Below are 18,582 nucleotides of genomic sequence, written 5' to 3' on the forward strand. Positions count from 1 at the left end.
ACTTTCATGATTCAAAAAGTCCATAAAGACATTGTAAAAGTAATCTATATGAATTGAGCTGTCTAGTCTAGATTTTCTGAGGAGACAAGATCGCTTTATATAATGCACAGATTTAATTTAGGCTTTTATTTACATATAAACATCAACACACATACAATAATGGTAAACAGAACCAATTTATATGGATTATGTTTATATGTCTTTATTACATTTTTGAATTATTTTGGTGGAATGGACTTTTAATGAACATACATAAATCTCTCAGGTTTCATTAAAACATTTCATTTGTGTTTTTCGAAGGTGAATGAAAGTCTGGGTTTGGAAAGACATGAGGGTGAGTAAATCATGACAGAATTTTCATTTTTGGGTGAACTAACCCTTTAACAAAAACTGAACCGAACGTGGTTTTAGTATTTAACAACTGGATACTCAACCTTAATTATAAGTGGACATGGCTCCTTTAAGAGAAGAAACAAGACATGAGGCGATTTGCTCACCTGAGCATGTGAAGGAGGCAGGCCTTTCCGCATGTAGACCCCAAACAGTGCGTCCTTGCCCAGGGATATGTTAAACTTGAGGAAGTGTGGCTGGCGCAGGTGAAGCAGAGACCTCCAGAAGACGCCTGGAGGAACATCCTGACTGACACGCTGACCCAACTCCAACTCCCCGCTGTTTATACTGCTGTTCTTCAACACCCACGGCCCTGAGACGGACGCCAAGAGAAGAAACATGATTTGTTTGATAAAAAAGTCTTTCAAAGACAGGGAGAATGGGGAATATCCTCAGCTCTGTATGAAAATATTTGCAGTGTGTCCAAAGAAAAATCAACATATATTATTCTGCAGAGACGCAGCTCTGCGCTAATGAGTGTGTGGTGCGGGCTGCCTAAGTCATCAACCCTAAATCAAACCCTGTCTTTTCCCTTGAGATCATAATACCTCTGCATGACAGCAATGGCCACACACGCACACTTCCCTTCCCACTACACCTGCTAATTCTGTCCTCTAGAGAGAAAACTGCTGCCATGTTGACAGCGCAGATAGATCGCAGCAACTCCAATCAGAAAATAACCCAGCAAACGGGCCTTGATGGTATCAGAAGCAACATACACACACACACACACACACACACTCTTTTTGTGTCTGATGGGCCAGCGCAACATGAGTGGGCTTGGTGTTAGCTGTCACTCTAGTCGGCTTTCTCGATGCTTGATGTGCCCTGATAAGCAGAGACAATCTGTTTCCCTGCCTGCAAAAACCTCTGGCTGCATTTAAACGAGTTATGGAGAGAGATGAATTGAATTGATCGAGCGCAAGCAGGCTCTTTCCCTAAATGGATCAAGCCTCTCTTTTTTTTTTTTTTTGCTGAAGAACATGCACATACACGCTGCACATACACGCAGTGTCAGGTCTGAGTGACAGGTCGGTTAAAGTGGTCAATTCTTGTAACCAGTGGGAGCTCGCACCAACCTCCCTCATTAACACGGAGCATGGATGAACAGCTCTGTGCTGAAGGAGAGCAATACACTCAGAGAGCGAGAGAGAGAGATGGAGAAAGTGAGATAGGTGGGGAAGCAAAAAAAAGTGGGAGAGAAAATCCCATGGAAAGGGAGAAGAGTCTTCTGTTGAGGAGCTGAAGTTCACACTCCTCATGCTCTCAATCAGCCAGAACTGCCTATATCAGAGCCAATGAAAAAGGCTCTTTCCTTTCAAATGTACACGTACACCCAGGTCTTGGTATGGATAGACTTTCTTGTTTAGTCTGGATACGACTAGGTCAGTCACCTCAGCCTGCCTTTTATAAACCTACAATAACTCTTATGAATTTATTAAATAACATACTATAATAAATGATTAGCTATCTCTAGAGAAAATGACAGATTGTATCAGTATATGAGGAGTTTAAGGGACTGAAGAAAGGCTGAATGTGCTTAGGAAGCCAGTATCACCACATACACAACCCTCTGGGGTCATGCCATGTAAGTCCATATGGAACTCCTAATTTCGATATGTACTGCCCACAAACGATTCTGTAAGGGCGGTTGGCCAACAGTGGTTCAGGCTGCAGGATTGCTGATTGACTAAAGAAACATCATTAGCAATATGGTAAAAACCAGTAGACTTCTTGTCTATTACCACCCACTGCAACTTATACCAATGATGGAAATAAGAGCAAAATATGTGGGAGAGCGTTGCTATGGTATGACGATATAGTATTGCAATAGGTAGCACTTCTATGTTAATACTGAATCAAAACTATTTAGCACATATGTTATAATCGAGAAGGTTTAATAACAGTATTTGGTTATGGTTATAAATAAGTTATAAATTAGATGTATAAATTTGAATAAAACACAGTTAATTGTACCCAGAATGTATGTAGAATGTTACCTAAGAAAAAGAGAGAGAGTGAGCAAGAGAGAGCGAGAAAGTGTAGAGAGAAAGAGAGATGGAAGGCAGAGCTCAGGTAGAGATGAAGAGCAAATCTCCCAAGAGGAGACAAAGAAGAGCCAAAGAAGCCCGCGAGCAACAGTTACAACCTTCTTTCATCCCTTCCTTGACCATGTGACTGAAACCCAAATGTGAGACATTCAAACTGACCAATCAGTAGATTGCAGCTTCCCCCACCATCCTAAATGTGTGACAATTAGCAGACCCTTGATGTACACACATCTTGGCCTATAGGCCTTGATCACTATCAGTACCTTTTTGCCTTTAGGAATTCCAAATGGCCCTTGGAGGGGGTTGGAACAGAAAAGCAAAAGTCTGTTCATTTTCAAGCCTTCAATTCCCAGTGGATGAAATCAAGTAATGGCCTATATTTTCCAACTGAAAATTCTGTTTCACTCAAATGTATCAAATGTCCTCAAAAGGCTTAATTTATGTCTCGTAGACATTGCATTAAGATTGAAAGCAGTATAAATAATGTAAAAAATGTGATGTGCAGTCAAATGTCCCGCTGTTAAACGAGTGTTCTCACAGGTACACTTGTTGTGCTTCATGGGAGTTTTGACGTGTTTTATAGACTCGATATGGGTTCTTATTCAAATGTGGAGACCCCAACTTAAAACATTTTCCCGCGCCCCTGTTCAGCGATGTTTTCTATTCAGTCTTGACTTCTTTTGCTTGCTTTCTGTATTTTCTGTGTCTGGCTTTCATGCTATATGCATATATAAAATTGCTTGTCCGTGACGCTATCAGAAGCACTTTTCATGAGAAAGTCAAAAAGGCACATGATGCTTGTGTTGAGAGATTCACTGAGGTCCTGACATGTATATCCTCATAACAACAACATTAAAACAGGAGAACGGTGTGAGCCCAGCATCATGCTTCTTCACCCCCACTGACAGCTCACCATTACACGTGTCTGTGTGTCTGTAGGACAGCCCTTCTCCAGAAAGCTCTCCATCAAAGTGAAGGGGAAAAAACACTTCAGAAAAACATAGCAGGAGAGAAAGCAAATGCACTCTAAAGCTTTTGCACCTGATGTACTTCCTCCCACATTATGTTCATCCAGTATCAGACAGGAGTCCTTCCATTACCAACCCAGGCTCATTAGAAAAACGTGCCTGTGGCATTTCTGCAAAATATTGCGTTGCTTCTTGCATGTTCTGCTGCATTTTCATAGTGGCAAGTCCAGTAAGTGGTGCATGTTCAATTTTCTCTGAAAAGGTCAATCACATTTGAAAGTAATGTACCATCTACATTAAATCCTACCCTAAACATAACTGATAGTGTTAACAAAAGCAAATGTGAGTAAACCATGGCATTTTAGCTTGCTTATACAAGTGTTTGAGCTCTTTTATCGAGCGTTGTGACTCGTGTTTCACAAGACTTGTAATGTCAGAAAAGCTATACTGTACATATAGAGCTGGGCTGCATTTCCTGAAACCTTCTTAATGCTACGTCGTTCTTAAGTTATACCTTATTGTTAATATGTGATTCCCGAAATGTTCTTAGATAAGTATACCTTCTATAAGTCATACGTTCGAAAGGTTGGTCTGGACCACTCTTAGCTTTACCTTATCACTGTTGCAGGTCTATACGAATATAATTCTGAAGTTTTAATACACCCAGACAGTGTTCAATTAGGCGAATTCAAGTGTTTTCATGCAAAGAATAAAATTGTCATTACACTGATTGTTGTAAGATTTTTAATTATATTATCCAAAGGTACATCAGCTGGCAAACCATTAAAGGCTTAATAGTCTATTTACAGGGAATGATTGTGGTGGGGAGTTTGCTCAAACTATGGCAGCGATACAGCGAATAGTTGTTCTAAAAGACGGTGCCGTCCGCAGAGCGATTTCAAAGGCCAGTGAAAGCATAGGCTACTGTCAGTTAAGTCCTATTTGGACGCTAATTGTTTCTCATGGGCTTGTACGGTATTTTAAACATTTACAGGGGTAAGTCGGTGATTTTATTGCCGTCCGAATCCATAATGTCAATGTTTTTTTCTCACCCAACCCGCGTAAAAATCCCTGGCCAAATTAATACCTACTGTTTTTTGACAAACAGGTCGTGTGGTAATTTAATTGCCGTCTGAATCCACATCTCTGAGTTTACTAGAAGAGATTTAAAATTCACTGTTTAAATCCTTTTTGATCACTGCCGAGCACGTACGTAAGATGTACACTTTTATTACTGAAATGCTGGAAAGTATTTACAAGAACATTATTTCATCACAGCTCCACCTCAGCGAACAAAAATGGGAAAGAGAAGAAAGCACGTAAAAATTTGAAATGGTTATTATGGCAGCAATATATGATACAATTTTAAAATATATAGGCTAGGCTATTATAGGCTATTATAGTTTGGATTATTTTTTTATAATATCCCATGAGTCCTAATAAATGCAATTTCAACTATTTCTGAAGTGCTTCTTTTATAAAGAACACAGCTTTCTCCCATAATGCAGTGAAGCAGCCCCTGCACGAGAGAATAATTGATTCTCGAGCCATCGATATCAACAGATTCAGCACCATCGCCACGGACAGCGCTGGGTAACGTCGCACGCAAGAAGGTATATCTTAAGCAGCTTCCTAAGGAATGGTTCGGGGAACATGCCTAGAAATGGTATACCTTTAGTTAAGTTATACTTTAAGAGTCTTCGTAGCGCTCTAAGAGACAACATTATCGGGAAACACAGCCCTGGTTATGTGAGGCAGTCGGTAAAATATATTTGTTTAGGTTTTAACAGTATTGTATGTCAAGAAATAATCTGTGCCATTAATCATAATTTGTGTGAATGGAAATAAAAGTTGTTGGTGTTTTACTTACACTAGTGTTTATTTCAGTTGGACACTGTAGTGAATTGTATTTATAGGTACATTTTTGGAATGTTTTTCCAATGAGCCTATGTTGTGCATTATACAGTCCAAAACAAATAGGATTGTGCACACACACACTCCCCAGTTGAAACTGTATTAGCACCTATTTGTCCTCTTCCATAAAGAAATACTCTTTTAGAGCTATCTAAAGGGAGAAGAAGCTGTACTGTGTGTGAAGAACGTCAATACCAGCACTCTCTAAAGGTCAGCGACAGTCGTTATCATCTAAACGTGTTGACAATGATAATGATAAATCATTTGATGTGACAATCATTTGACAACAGACAGCAAGATTCTTTGTGTCTGAGCCACTGAGAGTTAGTTAGCCAGAGCTTTGAACCATTAACTAAAGTCCACTGAGATCTAAATAACAATGTTTATCAAAGGTCGCTGTGAGAAAAAGGCACACAAGACTGTAATTTTACACTAATGTACTCTCTCAATTACCAGTAAAGAAGAATTATTCTTACAAAACCTCAGTCTGACATAGACTAACATGTGTAATAACTGCATTAGCATTACATATATAACTGCAGGAGGAGCATTGAGAAGAGTTGGACCAGTTGAAGACAATACAAAATCTACTGTATTATAACATGGCATATTTCTTAGTGAAACAAAATACTCAGTTAAAAAAAATGTAGGGTTGCACTTATGCCATAATGTTGTTGTTAATATTTTATTAAATAGTTATTGTTAGGTCATATTAAAACAATTTCAATTAATGAAAAAATATTCAGTAACAAAAATGTATTATACTAAAATGGTTTATGATGTAATTGATTTATATTTCATTACACTGTTATTATTTCTATTAGTAAAATAGCTAGAAAAATATATAGAATTGGGCTTGATTTGTGAACCAAGCTTACTTGCATTACATTGTTTTATTATGCTATTACATAGTTATTACATTGCAAACAAAAAGTTACTTTTTCAATTAATGAAAAAAATCAGCTAGAAAATTATGCTCGAAAACATGCTTAGAGATTCGCGGATCAGCTCTAACGTCACCCGAATCCTCTGTTAAAAACAAATCATCCACCTGTCACCCACCCGCACCTTTTTTCTCTGATTTAGATACCTGACCCGCACCCGATCATCACATTACAATAATTCAAAATCTCAGTGTTAAGCACTGAAGGCTGCTTTTAAATGAACATTTATTCAAAGCAAAAGTTCCTCTTGGCAAAATGTCATTTCTCTAATAGCCTAAATCAGGGGTCAGAAACCTATATGGCACACGGAGGGTTAATTGCTGGTACGTGCACAAAAGTGAGAGATGTGTATATATTCAATTCAGATAAAGTACATCACACATACAGATCTACCTTTTGAGGTAATTATTCATCATAGTAACACAGCTTGTTTTATTAAGTTAGAAGCTATAAATATGATTGTGTGAGATTTAAATCACTTAAGTCAATGAAAGCGCACAGCTCTGAAAGCATGCACTGCACATCACGCACACACAAAAGTTACAGCTTGTTCACATTCATTGCGTTTTACCGTGAAATGACAGTTCCGAGCCTTTATTAAAATCTTTATTAAAATCTAATTTATCTCTCATCCACCCGCGACCCACCCGCAATTTTTGGAATGTTATTTTTTTTGTTACCAGACCCGCCCAACCCGCGGATTATTCGCAGTGTCCGCGGCTATAACTGCGATCCACGCATCACTAATGGTTACTTTTATTACACTGTAATTATGTTATTACAAGTACTTTTTACAGAATTACAGAATTATGACTAACTTTTTTTTACCCCACTGGAACAACATGAATGCTCATGAATTGTGCAATATAAAACAATTGATGTGTAAACAGAGAGCAGTTTGGATTTCATGTTATCAGGGGGTTTGCATTTTATGTCATCAGGTGATTTGGATTTCACATGGTCATGTTTCAGGGTTTCAGGGTCGTGTTTTGCTTTTACCTCTGCCTCCGGAGGGCACTGTTGCCACATCGCCAATGCCAGGAATACTCATGCTGAGGCCAGTGTTCACTAGATGCCCTTCTGTGGGCTTCAGCCGCCAATTCAAGCCAAGCAGATTAAGAGCTATAAGGGAGAGAAAGAGAGAATTAAAAAATAGAACATGACACTACATTACACCTTCCAACTACATTATGTATGCCACGGATGACACGTCCTGACAGCTGAGAGCATGCGACACACAACAACTATAACTCTTGCTGACAGAGGTGACTTTAGCATACAAATACACTCATTATAGAAAATGACACTTTGACTGCAGTCTGTGCTTTGTTTGGGCTCTGTGCCCAGACAGGTTTTGTTGGACCAGGTTTAATCCAAACCAATACAGGAATCCTAAATTCCCCAAAGATATGAATATGTCACATAGAAGCGGGTGGCAAATGAGAAAAACAAAACATTAAATGCAGCACAATACGATTTGAGAAAGGAAATTACACTTATCTTGAAACTGCAAAGCAAGGTTGTGAGAGGACAAGAAAATTGTCTTGAAAAAAAAAAAAAAAAACTGAAGCCAGTTTAAAGTTGGTGACAGATGCCAAATATTCTCTAAACATTCTTGTGTGCGTGTGTGTGTGCTAGAGAAGATTTTGGCTAGATGCCTGCTTCTCTCCGCACCCCATATGTACTATAATCAGTGCTTCAGCACTTCCAAGAGTTTGTAGAGACTGATTAGCTCCAATGGAGATCACTCAATATGCAATATTCAAATCTGTCAAGTCTGTTTAAGAAATATGATAATGATCAGACAAAGTTAGTTTTTGTGATGTGCTGGTGAAAATTACAAATGAGGTGCCCCATGGAAAAACAAGTGCAGTCATACACACACACATACGCGCGGACATAAAATATTGCGGGAAAATGCTGACGTTTGCAGTATCAACCATAACACCTCACCTCCACCCCCTAGTTCTTCTATCCCTCCCTCAATCTCATCCACGCAAAATCAATGCCAACTCAGTCTTTTGGTACCTCCTGACTGTACATTTGAGGGTGTGTTATCACTCTTGTGTAGAGGGGTCAAAAGAAAAAGCTGACTCCTTCAGGCTGTCAGATGCTCTGATGCCATCTAGTCATTGTCCCACATGCACTATTCCTCATCGTATCTCTCTGTCCTCTAATCAGCAATATCTCTCGCTCCTTCATTGTTCTTTTCACCTTCCGCGTATCCTCCATCCCTCCTGCTTTCTTTTTGTCCATTTCATTGCAGTGTTCGCTGACAAAGATGGTCTGTTATGACCTGAAACATCTTGTGCTGTGGAGAAATTCTTAACATAGGCTAATGTTTTATTCCTCTGCAAGCTATTGGTTGAAAGCTGATTTTGCCACACAAAAACAAATATTTCATTTATTATATATTTAATTTCATTAAATGCATATAATTAATTTCTTGTTTTTTTTTATAAATAATATAATAAGGCAGAAATGGCTTTCATCTGAAATATATGTGTATTTCCCCCTTATAATAGAGAGTTATCAGTCATATGCTTCTGGAGTTCTCTTAAAGCAAGATGCCAGTGTCCAGGTTGCAGAGTATACATACAGGGCAGCAAGCACTGGTGAGCTATTGATTTGAATTGAAAGGCTAATGGATTGCTTTCTTCACATATATGTAAACATTCTTGAATTCAACCACAAAAGGAAAAAAGAAAATCACTCAACCTTTAAATATCACCGAAAAGCATTTTAGCATCACTTTATCTTCTAATGTAGCAAGTGTGGTCAACATATTGAGATTAAAGCATGTTTTAATACAAAGTTTAAAAAAAATAAATGTCAATTTTCACCACAGCTGGATAAGGACAGAAGCCTTATCAGTTGTACAGGCCAACCTCTTCAAATCTTTGATCAATTAGCTTCAAAAGTAATAAACAATCCATGTGAATTTATATAAAGTATATCAATGCCTCATTAATTGAAATGTTCAGCCATTTCAACAGCATTTTTACAAGTTTTCATTTGCTGCAAATGTGTTAACAAGACAATTATTTGTTAATTAATTAACAGGAACAACAGTAAAGACAGTAACAGTGGAATAAACAAATATAATTAAAATAATTGTAACATTAAATTACATACAGAAGGTTCATTCAGCATCCATCTAGAGAATAAAAGGGACAGCACAAGAAGTATCCTCTGTGGAAGAATGTGGGCATGGTTAAGGGTCAGGTAAGGGCCGAACACTGGCCTCATGTCTGGCAGCATTAGCATTAGCGTCACTTTGCACTTTTTGTTTTGCTAATCAAATTTGGAGATCTTCAACAAACATTTTTGGTCTGTGCAATAAGCATTAATTATTAACAGAAAATGTGTTAGATGTGAAATTCATGAGATGCTGCCCCTATCTTTATGTAATCTCTATGTATAATTCACCTCTTCAAAGTGATGCATAATATTACCTACCTAAAGCATAGAGAAAGAAACAGGAAGAAAGAGAAGGAGTGAGAGAACAGATTGGGATACAGATGTCAAAAGTATTTCCCTGTCTTGCCTGAGTAAGTCTGCATCTTCAGTCTGGATTTCTTCTCGGACTTAAAAGCACACCGAGAAAATGAAATCTAAGCTGCAAAGCTTATTTCACTGAGCTGTACCAGTTGAGTTGGTGCTGACAGCAGCATTGCAAAAGTGGAACTCTTTCTTTAGCAATCCATTCCGATCATAGAACAGTAATGCATTTTTGACCTAATGCTTATGCGAATCACATATTCAGTTTAGGGTCAGATGAAAGCCCTAATTCTGACCCTAAACTGAATATGTGACTCGTATAAGCATTAGGTCAAAAATGCATTACTGTTCTATGATCGAAATGGATTTACACTAGAATGTCGAATCCGATATTTGACAAAAATCATATTTTTTATCTTGGCTTATTAAAATCATTTTACTGACATAACTATCTGGGTTTACATTAGGTTCACCAACATAACAATGATGAAAATCTAATAATTATTTTCATATTATGGCCCATAGCTAAAATGATATTATATTAATAAAAAAATGCATTACTGTTTAAAAGTTTGGGGTCAGTAATTATTATTTTCATTCATTAAGGCTCCATTAAAGACATTTATAATGTTACAAAATATTTCTACTTCAAATTAATGCTGTTTTTGATTTCTATTCATAAAAAAATCCTGGAAAAAAAGTATCACGATTTCCACAAAAAATATTTAGCAGCACAACTGTTTACAACATTGATAATAATAATAAATGTTTCTTGAGCAGCAAATCAGCATATTAGAATGATTTCTGAAGGATCATGTGACACTGAAGACTGGAGTAACGATGCTTTGCCATAACGGGAATAAATTACATTTTAAAATATATTAAAATGCAAAACTTTTATTTCAAATTGTAATAATAATCACAATATTACAGTTAAATTTGATTGGGTTAATCAACCCAATTCGTTGATTAAATATGCATTTATTTGCCTTGGTAAGCAGAAGAGACTTCTTTCAAAAACATTTTTTTTTAAATTTGCTGGCCACAAACTTTTGAAAGGTGGTGCATATTAAAATATATATCAAATATGTTTAAACATTTAGTAGAATTAAAAATAATAGTATGTTATAGCATCACAATAAGAGTATCACAATCATAGTATGAAAAATGGATATTGTTTTTGAGATCTGTTGGTCAGACAAACTAAGTGCTCTGCACTAACGATACTGCAGAAAGACAGTATCAGTTATCAGAGATATTCTCACATTATTTTACTAGGTACATACATATAAAGTACATGTATTTTGACATTTCTACTCTGAATGAACTTCATTTTGACAAGATGTGTGAGTTGTTCATAACCACTGGTGGTCCATAAGGGGCTGATATACACTGATATATGTGTACAGTATATGAAGGTGCTGCTGATGTGATAGCTACAGTATGAGCTAATGCATGAGAAGCACTGCTCTTAGGCACGGCCCTGAAAACCAAGTCACAGGTAAGTCAGCTGATCTCCTTCGTGAGCTCACGCTAGCAGAATAACTGGAGAAAAGAGCTGACTTACCTTTGACAGCATGAGAGATGCTTGGAAATTGAGGACGACACTAAACAGATAGTGGTGTCAGCTTTATGAAACAACTATACGTGGTCGATGTGCTGCTAAGGTGCCTGCGGATAGTCTCTGGAGGTTTGCCGGTATGTGTGAATGTTTGAGTGTATTGCTGTATTACGATTTTGCTCTGCATAGAATAAAATGCTAAGAGGGTACACAGAGGCTAAAAGTATTTACACAGAATCCAAATCAAGGGAGACAATATATCATGTGCTTAAATGTTGATTATTGATCAGGTGCATAACAAACAGAAGACACACACAAATTAACATGATCAAGGAGCAGCTGTCTGTCAGCTGCCTTTCTCTAATGTGAGGGAAGGAAAGTTCCCTTTCGAGAGGAACTCAACGCTGCGTTATGATGCTAAAGGGGTGGTATGCCCCTTTTTACAAGATGTAAAATAAGTCTCTGATATCCCCAGAGTGTGTATGTGAAGTTTTAGTTCATGTTAAAATTGTCCCTTTTTGAGGGTGAGCAAAAAACGCGTCATTTTGTGTGTGTCCCTTTAAATGCAAATGAGCTGCTGCTCCTGGCACAGAGGGCGGAGCTTCAAGAGCTTGTGCGTGTGTGTGTGTGTGTGTGTGTGTGTGTGTGTGTGTGTGTGTGTGTGTGTTCGCAGCTCCAATTACCTCACACAGACAAGCACTAAAATGTCAGAAACTGCTCTGCCTTTTATGTTCAAACTGGAGTCGGACAATGATGGAGAGACTCAAGAAGAAGTGACAACATGTAGAATGCAACCATTTCTGAATGGTTAGTTGATGAATTTATGTAGCGGATGTGGAGTTAACTATCTTCTAGTCATTGATTAGCATATTCTGTCATTATAATATATAAATTGTTCCCGTATTTCCCCATATATTTTTTGTTGTTGTTGTTGTTGTTACACATAGCAGAGAATGTAAATAGATGTAAATAGACTTAGGGAGAGGCTTAAAAAATAAAATTTTACAAATCATTTCATCTTGCTCTTCAGGCTTACAGCCACAAGAAAAAAAATCGATGCATCCTCAAATGATGAAAGTTGACAGCACATGCTTTCACCTTGAGCACCAGAGTATCAGAGGAGGATGAATGAGCAGGACATTTAAAAAGTAACTGTCACACACAGCAGAGGATACAAATTAAAGAATTAGACTCGTATTAAAAAATTTATTAAACGAAAAATGAAAAATGCCGGAAAAGACCATAACTGTCTGTCTCTATTCTGTTGCACCCACAATAAGAAACGCTTGTGCATGATGTCACAATGCGGAGCCCCATCTCATGGTTTGCAGGGAGGCCCCAGGATTTGTGGTACACCAATGTTTCAGAAAATCAAAAACATACACACGACTACTTTACATAGCCAGCAAACCCAGTTCTACTAGCTATTCTATTGCCACCCTTTGAAACACGGCTCACTGCCAAATGCTTCAGATAAGAAACTACTGATATTTGCCCAACGTTTCATTATTTATTAAGCCTTGTGTTGCATTTATACCCACGAGGGATATGTATGGATGAAACAGGCTGCTCCCTATGGGTACCATTCCAGCAAAAAGCAAATAAATCGCACAATCTGAAGCCACTTTGAAGTCCAGCTACAAAGGCTGGGGGGACCAGAAGACAGCTAGATGTCCAGTGAACCCAGTGAGAGGGAAGCTCACCAGAGGGTAGGAGTCCTATTCCTGGAGCTCCAAAGCTTCATCGTTCCAACTTCCCTCTTTGTCTGGGAAGAGTTGCTACCTGAATGAGCTGTGTGAATGAAAACATCCATGCAGTATGTCCCCATGGAACGCACACACACACACAAACACACACACGCACACACACACTGATGTACCTAAATCAACCTGACGCAACTCATCCTCACTTCACAGCAATCTTCACCTGATGTTACAGAAGATTGTTTAATGCCAACACAAGGGCTGCACAATAAATCTACATACAATCAAAATCACACTGCAGGCTATTGCGATTATTATACTGCAAAAAGCGGTGATTTAATTAAATAAATCTATAGTCTGCTTTAGAGCAGCTTTCAGTTTGTAAAAGCTCCACAAAAGTGGTTTGTTTCGTAAAAAGAATAAAGACTGGGGTTCAACCGAAATAATGTGGCATGAACGTAAATAAATTACAGCATAAATATTATATAAAATAAAAAATATGTAATATTAAAACTCTAATATTCATTAATATTATTATATTGCAGTAATACTTACATTATATGATACTTATAGTACACTAGCGATCCCAGTGTTCCAAATAGCAATTAAACATCTAAAAGTATCTTTATCTGTACGTTTTCTGAGAGGAGTACCTTTCCTTTGTCCATGAAAAATGCTGTTTTTCTCTGCTAGCTTCTCGCGCTTCCCCTCAGCACAAGTTTGGTATCATTTTAAAGCGCAGCATTCCAACTTTGTGAATATTCATGGCGAATTCTCGATGGCATGATTCTGAACCAATGAAATGTGATTTTCAAATTCATGCTGATGTAAACAAAACGATCTTATGTGCACTGACTGACAGATCCGAAGCGTACGCACAAAGACACCTCAGACAGCGCGCGATACCGATATGTACATATAGCCTACACAGAATTACAGAATTTCAAAATATCTGTCTTGGTGAGTATTCACGCAAATATTGTCTGTTATGTCTTAAGTGAACGTTTGGTTAACTGTTGGGGAAAAACATCTGATGTGTAACATTATATTTTAACTGTGCGGTACAGTAGGTCTTAATATACTGTATAGGCTGTCTGTCTCATTAATGTTAATCAAACAATTGTGGTATCATGGGAAATAAAAGTTGAATAAATATTTTTCCTATAAATATTTGGTTTTGACTTGGTGTGTGCCAAATTTGGTGTTATTACCAGGGATTTTAAGGTATGGTAGCTAGGTGATTTTGTTTTGGATCCTTTAGAAAACTTTATATCGATTTTTCCTCTAAATTGACTTTGCTGACTGTATCCACTTCAAATAGGTGTAGCTCAGTATTCTTTTGTCTGATTCCAGTAAATCATACATAATTTGGAAGGTTTTTTTATGTATGTATGTGAAAGTATGTAAAAATAACAATAACTAATTTGTGAAAATTTGCTCATTGCGACTCATTTTGGGTCAAATATTCTACATCCCTTAATCCTACCCTAATACCTAAACTTAACAACTACCTTACTAACTATTAATAAGTAGTAATTATCAGTTAATTGAGGCAAAAGTCATAGTTAATAGTTAGTTAACAGTGAGAATTAGACCTTAAACTAAAGTGTGACCAAGAATTACACTCTCTGACTGACCAAGAAAGAGGAATGCAAAAGCAAAAAACACACCGGCCTTTGTATATTACCTTCAAAAGCACACACACACACACACACACACACACACACACACACACACACACACACAAAATCAGCCTCTTCCCTGAAGGTGAAACGTTGTTTTCATTGCTGCTGATCTCCTTCGAGTGTGTGTGTGGCTTTGATGTGTGTTTTGATTTGAGGTGCACAAGTCCTGCTGCTATGAATATAAATGAAAGGCTACAGTGAACCGCCACACCCCGAGGACCAGCTCCATCTGATTACATCAGCTCACTCAGTCTTGACTGTTGACCAAAAAACTCTCACAGTACCCTGGGAAAACTTGCAATCCCCAGATAGAACGTCCTATAATGCCACACACACATATGCGCTCAAAATATAAAAATAAATAAAAAATCATGGATGTTGCTTCAGGCATGCAAGGTCTATGAGTTTAACACACACACACACACACACACACACACTTTCCCCGAACCTCCTGCATGGGCATGACGAGATGGATCCAATCTTTTCCACTCAGCTTGTCAAATACTCAAAGCACAACAATCACTCCCCACGGTATTAAGACACACACACACACACACACACACAAAAATTCACCTCTTCTCCCTCTCTCTGTCCTATGCACGAGCGGAAAGCCTGATGCTTTGACTGACAGCATTTTTTATCACAGGTATAGAGTGACGATGGGGATCCCACAATCTCTGTCCTGCGATCCGAGCGTATGTACGCAAAGCTCTAATCAAACTTTTTCGCTCCCCTGTCACTTTAATATTAAGCAGATGTCAGACAAACACAGAATATAGGGGAAAGTAAATATAAAAGTAAAAGTAAAAAATGAAAAGTGTCATTTTAATCAGCTTCGGGCATGTACGCTGGAGTGTGTCAGTAAGGCAGACGGCACAGGGCTGCGAGTTAGAGATTGGCTGGTGAACATGTTATCTCCACAAGACAGAATCTCCAAGATCTCGGGGTGTGTAGGTGTGTGACTGATTGTTGTGTTTGTTTGCGTGCCAGTATGGGCAGAGGAGCATGCCACGAGGCTCCCAGGGTGGGTGTGTGTGTGTGGTGAGGACAAATATAAAATGGACACTAAAAGTCCCTGCTGACAGAGAGCAGTGGTAAATGGACACATGATGACTCATTCTGACTGACATACAGCGTGTTACCATAGACCTGACAGAGTCTTGACCTGTTTCATAAACAAGCCACTGTTTCATTGGCAGGAGCTGGAATGGTGAGTCATTACACTTCCGGCACACATCGCTCTGCAACTGAATAGATGATTTACAATCAACGGGAAATCAAAACTGACTAAATACTTTATAAATTCACAATCCTTAATGGACATAATTCAACAGTAGGGATGATAATATTTAAGCTTCTTACAATTCATAGAATCGATTCTAAGAATCACTATTATGAAACGATTCTAAATGTATCTCAATTATTCAACAAATCTTTACTGACTTGAAACACGTGAATGCATGAGGTGGGATATGGGATAAGGTTATAGGGACAGACATGTTTGGTAGTATGGGTCTTTCAAGGTTAAAGGGTAGGTTAAGGTGTAAGAGAAGGGTCTACAGTGTGATTAACAGGACCAGTCAACTTGACTTGGCAGAACAAGGCTTGGGAACAGAACACGACATGGCTTCAGGGAGCATGACTAGGGCTGTGTTCGATACATCGATACAACAATGTATCGTCACATACTACTTGTCTTATCGATTCCGCAGCACGTGCGCAGCAGTGGACCGCGCTTAATTTGAATACAAGAACAGAATAAATACCCCATTCAGAGCTTCACACTAGCACAATACAGAAATATCTGTGTTTTACTTATTTTTGCGTTTTTTATTCTTTCTGCGCGTTTGAGACATCCGAAGGTTGCGGCCGCGCACGCGTGCAGCTTAGAGGGCGTGCAATGTGGAACGTGTGCAATGAGGAAGGTGGGGGGCAGAATACTTCACTTAGCCTTTAGACATCTATCATTTATCTCTCCTTCTTTCATCTGCTTCTTTCATCATCTTACACCAATTAGTCCACATTAGTCACAGTGGCCTTATGGCAGTCAGATGCAGCCGCTGTGCCCCGTGCAGAACCCCAACCTCCCGCATCAGGACTGCAACACCTGTCTCCTAGCAACCTGTATCCAGATCTCAAGCAAGGGATGCTGCCTCTGACATGAGAATGGCAAGACAAACATTCTCAGAAACAGCCGTCCAAGAGATTGACACTGTAATTAGGCCATGAGTATTGGACAAAGCACTGGGATATTGGATTTGAAAGGGAGCACACTTGGAGTTCTGGGAATGGATGTTATGCTCAAAAAATGTTTTGAAGCTGGTTTATATCACTGACAGAAAAAATATGAAAGAATGGCAGCCAGTGGGTTTAAAATAAAGTAAAATATTTAAATAGATATATACAAATAAATGTATATAAATAAAATATTTTAGTTTTAGTTTACACCACGTGTGGCATATTCTTAAAAAAAGTACTCATTAGTTTCATTAGGTTTGGAAGATCTTGAATGCCATTTTCAATAAAATGTTAATCAAACAACTCAAAAATTCTGGTGTAACCATCAGTTCCAAAAAAAAAAAGTATAAATACACTACCGTTCAGAGTTGGGTTCAAGTTTTGGCTTTCAGTCTGACTGTGTGTTCAAATGCAGGGTGCTGTGTGAAGTGTGGTACAAACTTTAAAGAACCTGTGTGATTCAGGCAATGAACAGTGTTGCTAACTGGGTGGTTACAGCTCAGTGGAGCAGCCATACATATGCATTAAGAGTCCCATTGTACGGGTAAAAGTCCCTGAGGTTTTGGAATAGTTTACAGAACACTTTACAGACCACTGCACACAAGATACACACAAATACACATTCATTTAAAAGCACACTCACATCAAAAGTACTCTGAGCATAAATATTGTGTGTGTGTGTGTGTGTGTGTGTGTAAATGCTTGACAGTATTGAGGCAGAAATTGGCTCTGCAATGTGCACAAAAACTAAAAATAAGGCCAGAGCCAAGGCTCCTGCAAAATAAACAAGGAAAAACAAATGAGATGTTAAACGTGTAAATGTGCAGATTATTCGAGCAGAAAAAGCTGCTTTTTTTCACTGCTTTGTAAAGGTGCAACTCACAGGCTGGCACACACTCAAGGTGCTTGGTGACATTTACCGTTGACTGTATTGCTGGAAAGGGTCCGACTCTTATCAGACTCGACACGCAGTCTCTTTCTCACATTCAGTGCCACCTTTTCTTACCGTTCAAGTGCAACTCTCAGTAATGAAAAAACACCAAATGTGTTCTCTGTCTGTTCTTTTTTTTTTCAAATTCACTTGAGGATGCATCAGAAAACCCTATAACTTTTCACTGCTCAGTTACTAAGAACTTAACTTACAGTAACTCTTTTTAAGAAAAAGAGAGGCACTTTAGACTTGAAACTAAGCAGCACTCCCAGCAGAGGTGCCTTGATAAGATCAAACCCTCCTTCCCCAAATACATCCGAATCACAGCCCATATCAAACGGCGATGAATCACACATTGCCGTCTGAAGTAAACGTCCACACGCTGATGCTCCTTCCGCCCCTCTGCGTGGGTATTTGCTTTGCTGCAATTGTACCACAACAATAACACACATCAATGGTTTATCAAAGAAGCTTTGAAGCGTTTCGTTCTTCGTGATAAATGTCATTCTTCTGAGCGAGTCATCTCAGGGTCATTCTTTGAGCTTTGAAAGGCCATGGTGTGCTGGAGGACACTGAGCACTGCCCTGCAAACCCTCTGCTAACTACACTAACTTGTGCTCATGACATTTAAGGAGTGTCTAATTACATTAATTTATTCATCATGCCGTGGTTGCTGACTTATTGTTTAGACAGAAA

At 38.4% G+C, this 18,582-nt stretch overlaps 1 protein-coding gene across 3 annotated transcripts in view; it reads right to left on the minus strand.

Moving 5' to 3' along the window:
- Positions 1 to 18,582, minus strand: part of tenm2b (teneurin transmembrane protein 2b) — a 256,831-nt gene that overhangs the window by 31,429 nt on the left and 206,820 nt on the right. For all 3 annotated transcript variants that reach the window (XM_084137419.1, XM_084137420.1, XM_084137421.1), the window contains 2 exons: positions 7,267 to 7,389; positions 498 to 703 (listed from right to left, as the gene is read on the minus strand). In XM_084137419.1, the coding sequence (XP_083993545.1) occupies positions 498 to 703; positions 7,267 to 7,389 (329 nt within the window). The remainder of the gene's footprint in view (positions 1 to 497; positions 704 to 7,266; positions 7,390 to 18,582) is intronic.

Source organism: Abramis brama (genome assembly GCF_963993115.1).
Source record: "Abramis brama genome assembly, chromosome: 15".
NCBI lineage: Eukaryota > Metazoa > Chordata > Actinopteri > Cypriniformes > Leuciscidae > Abramis > Abramis brama.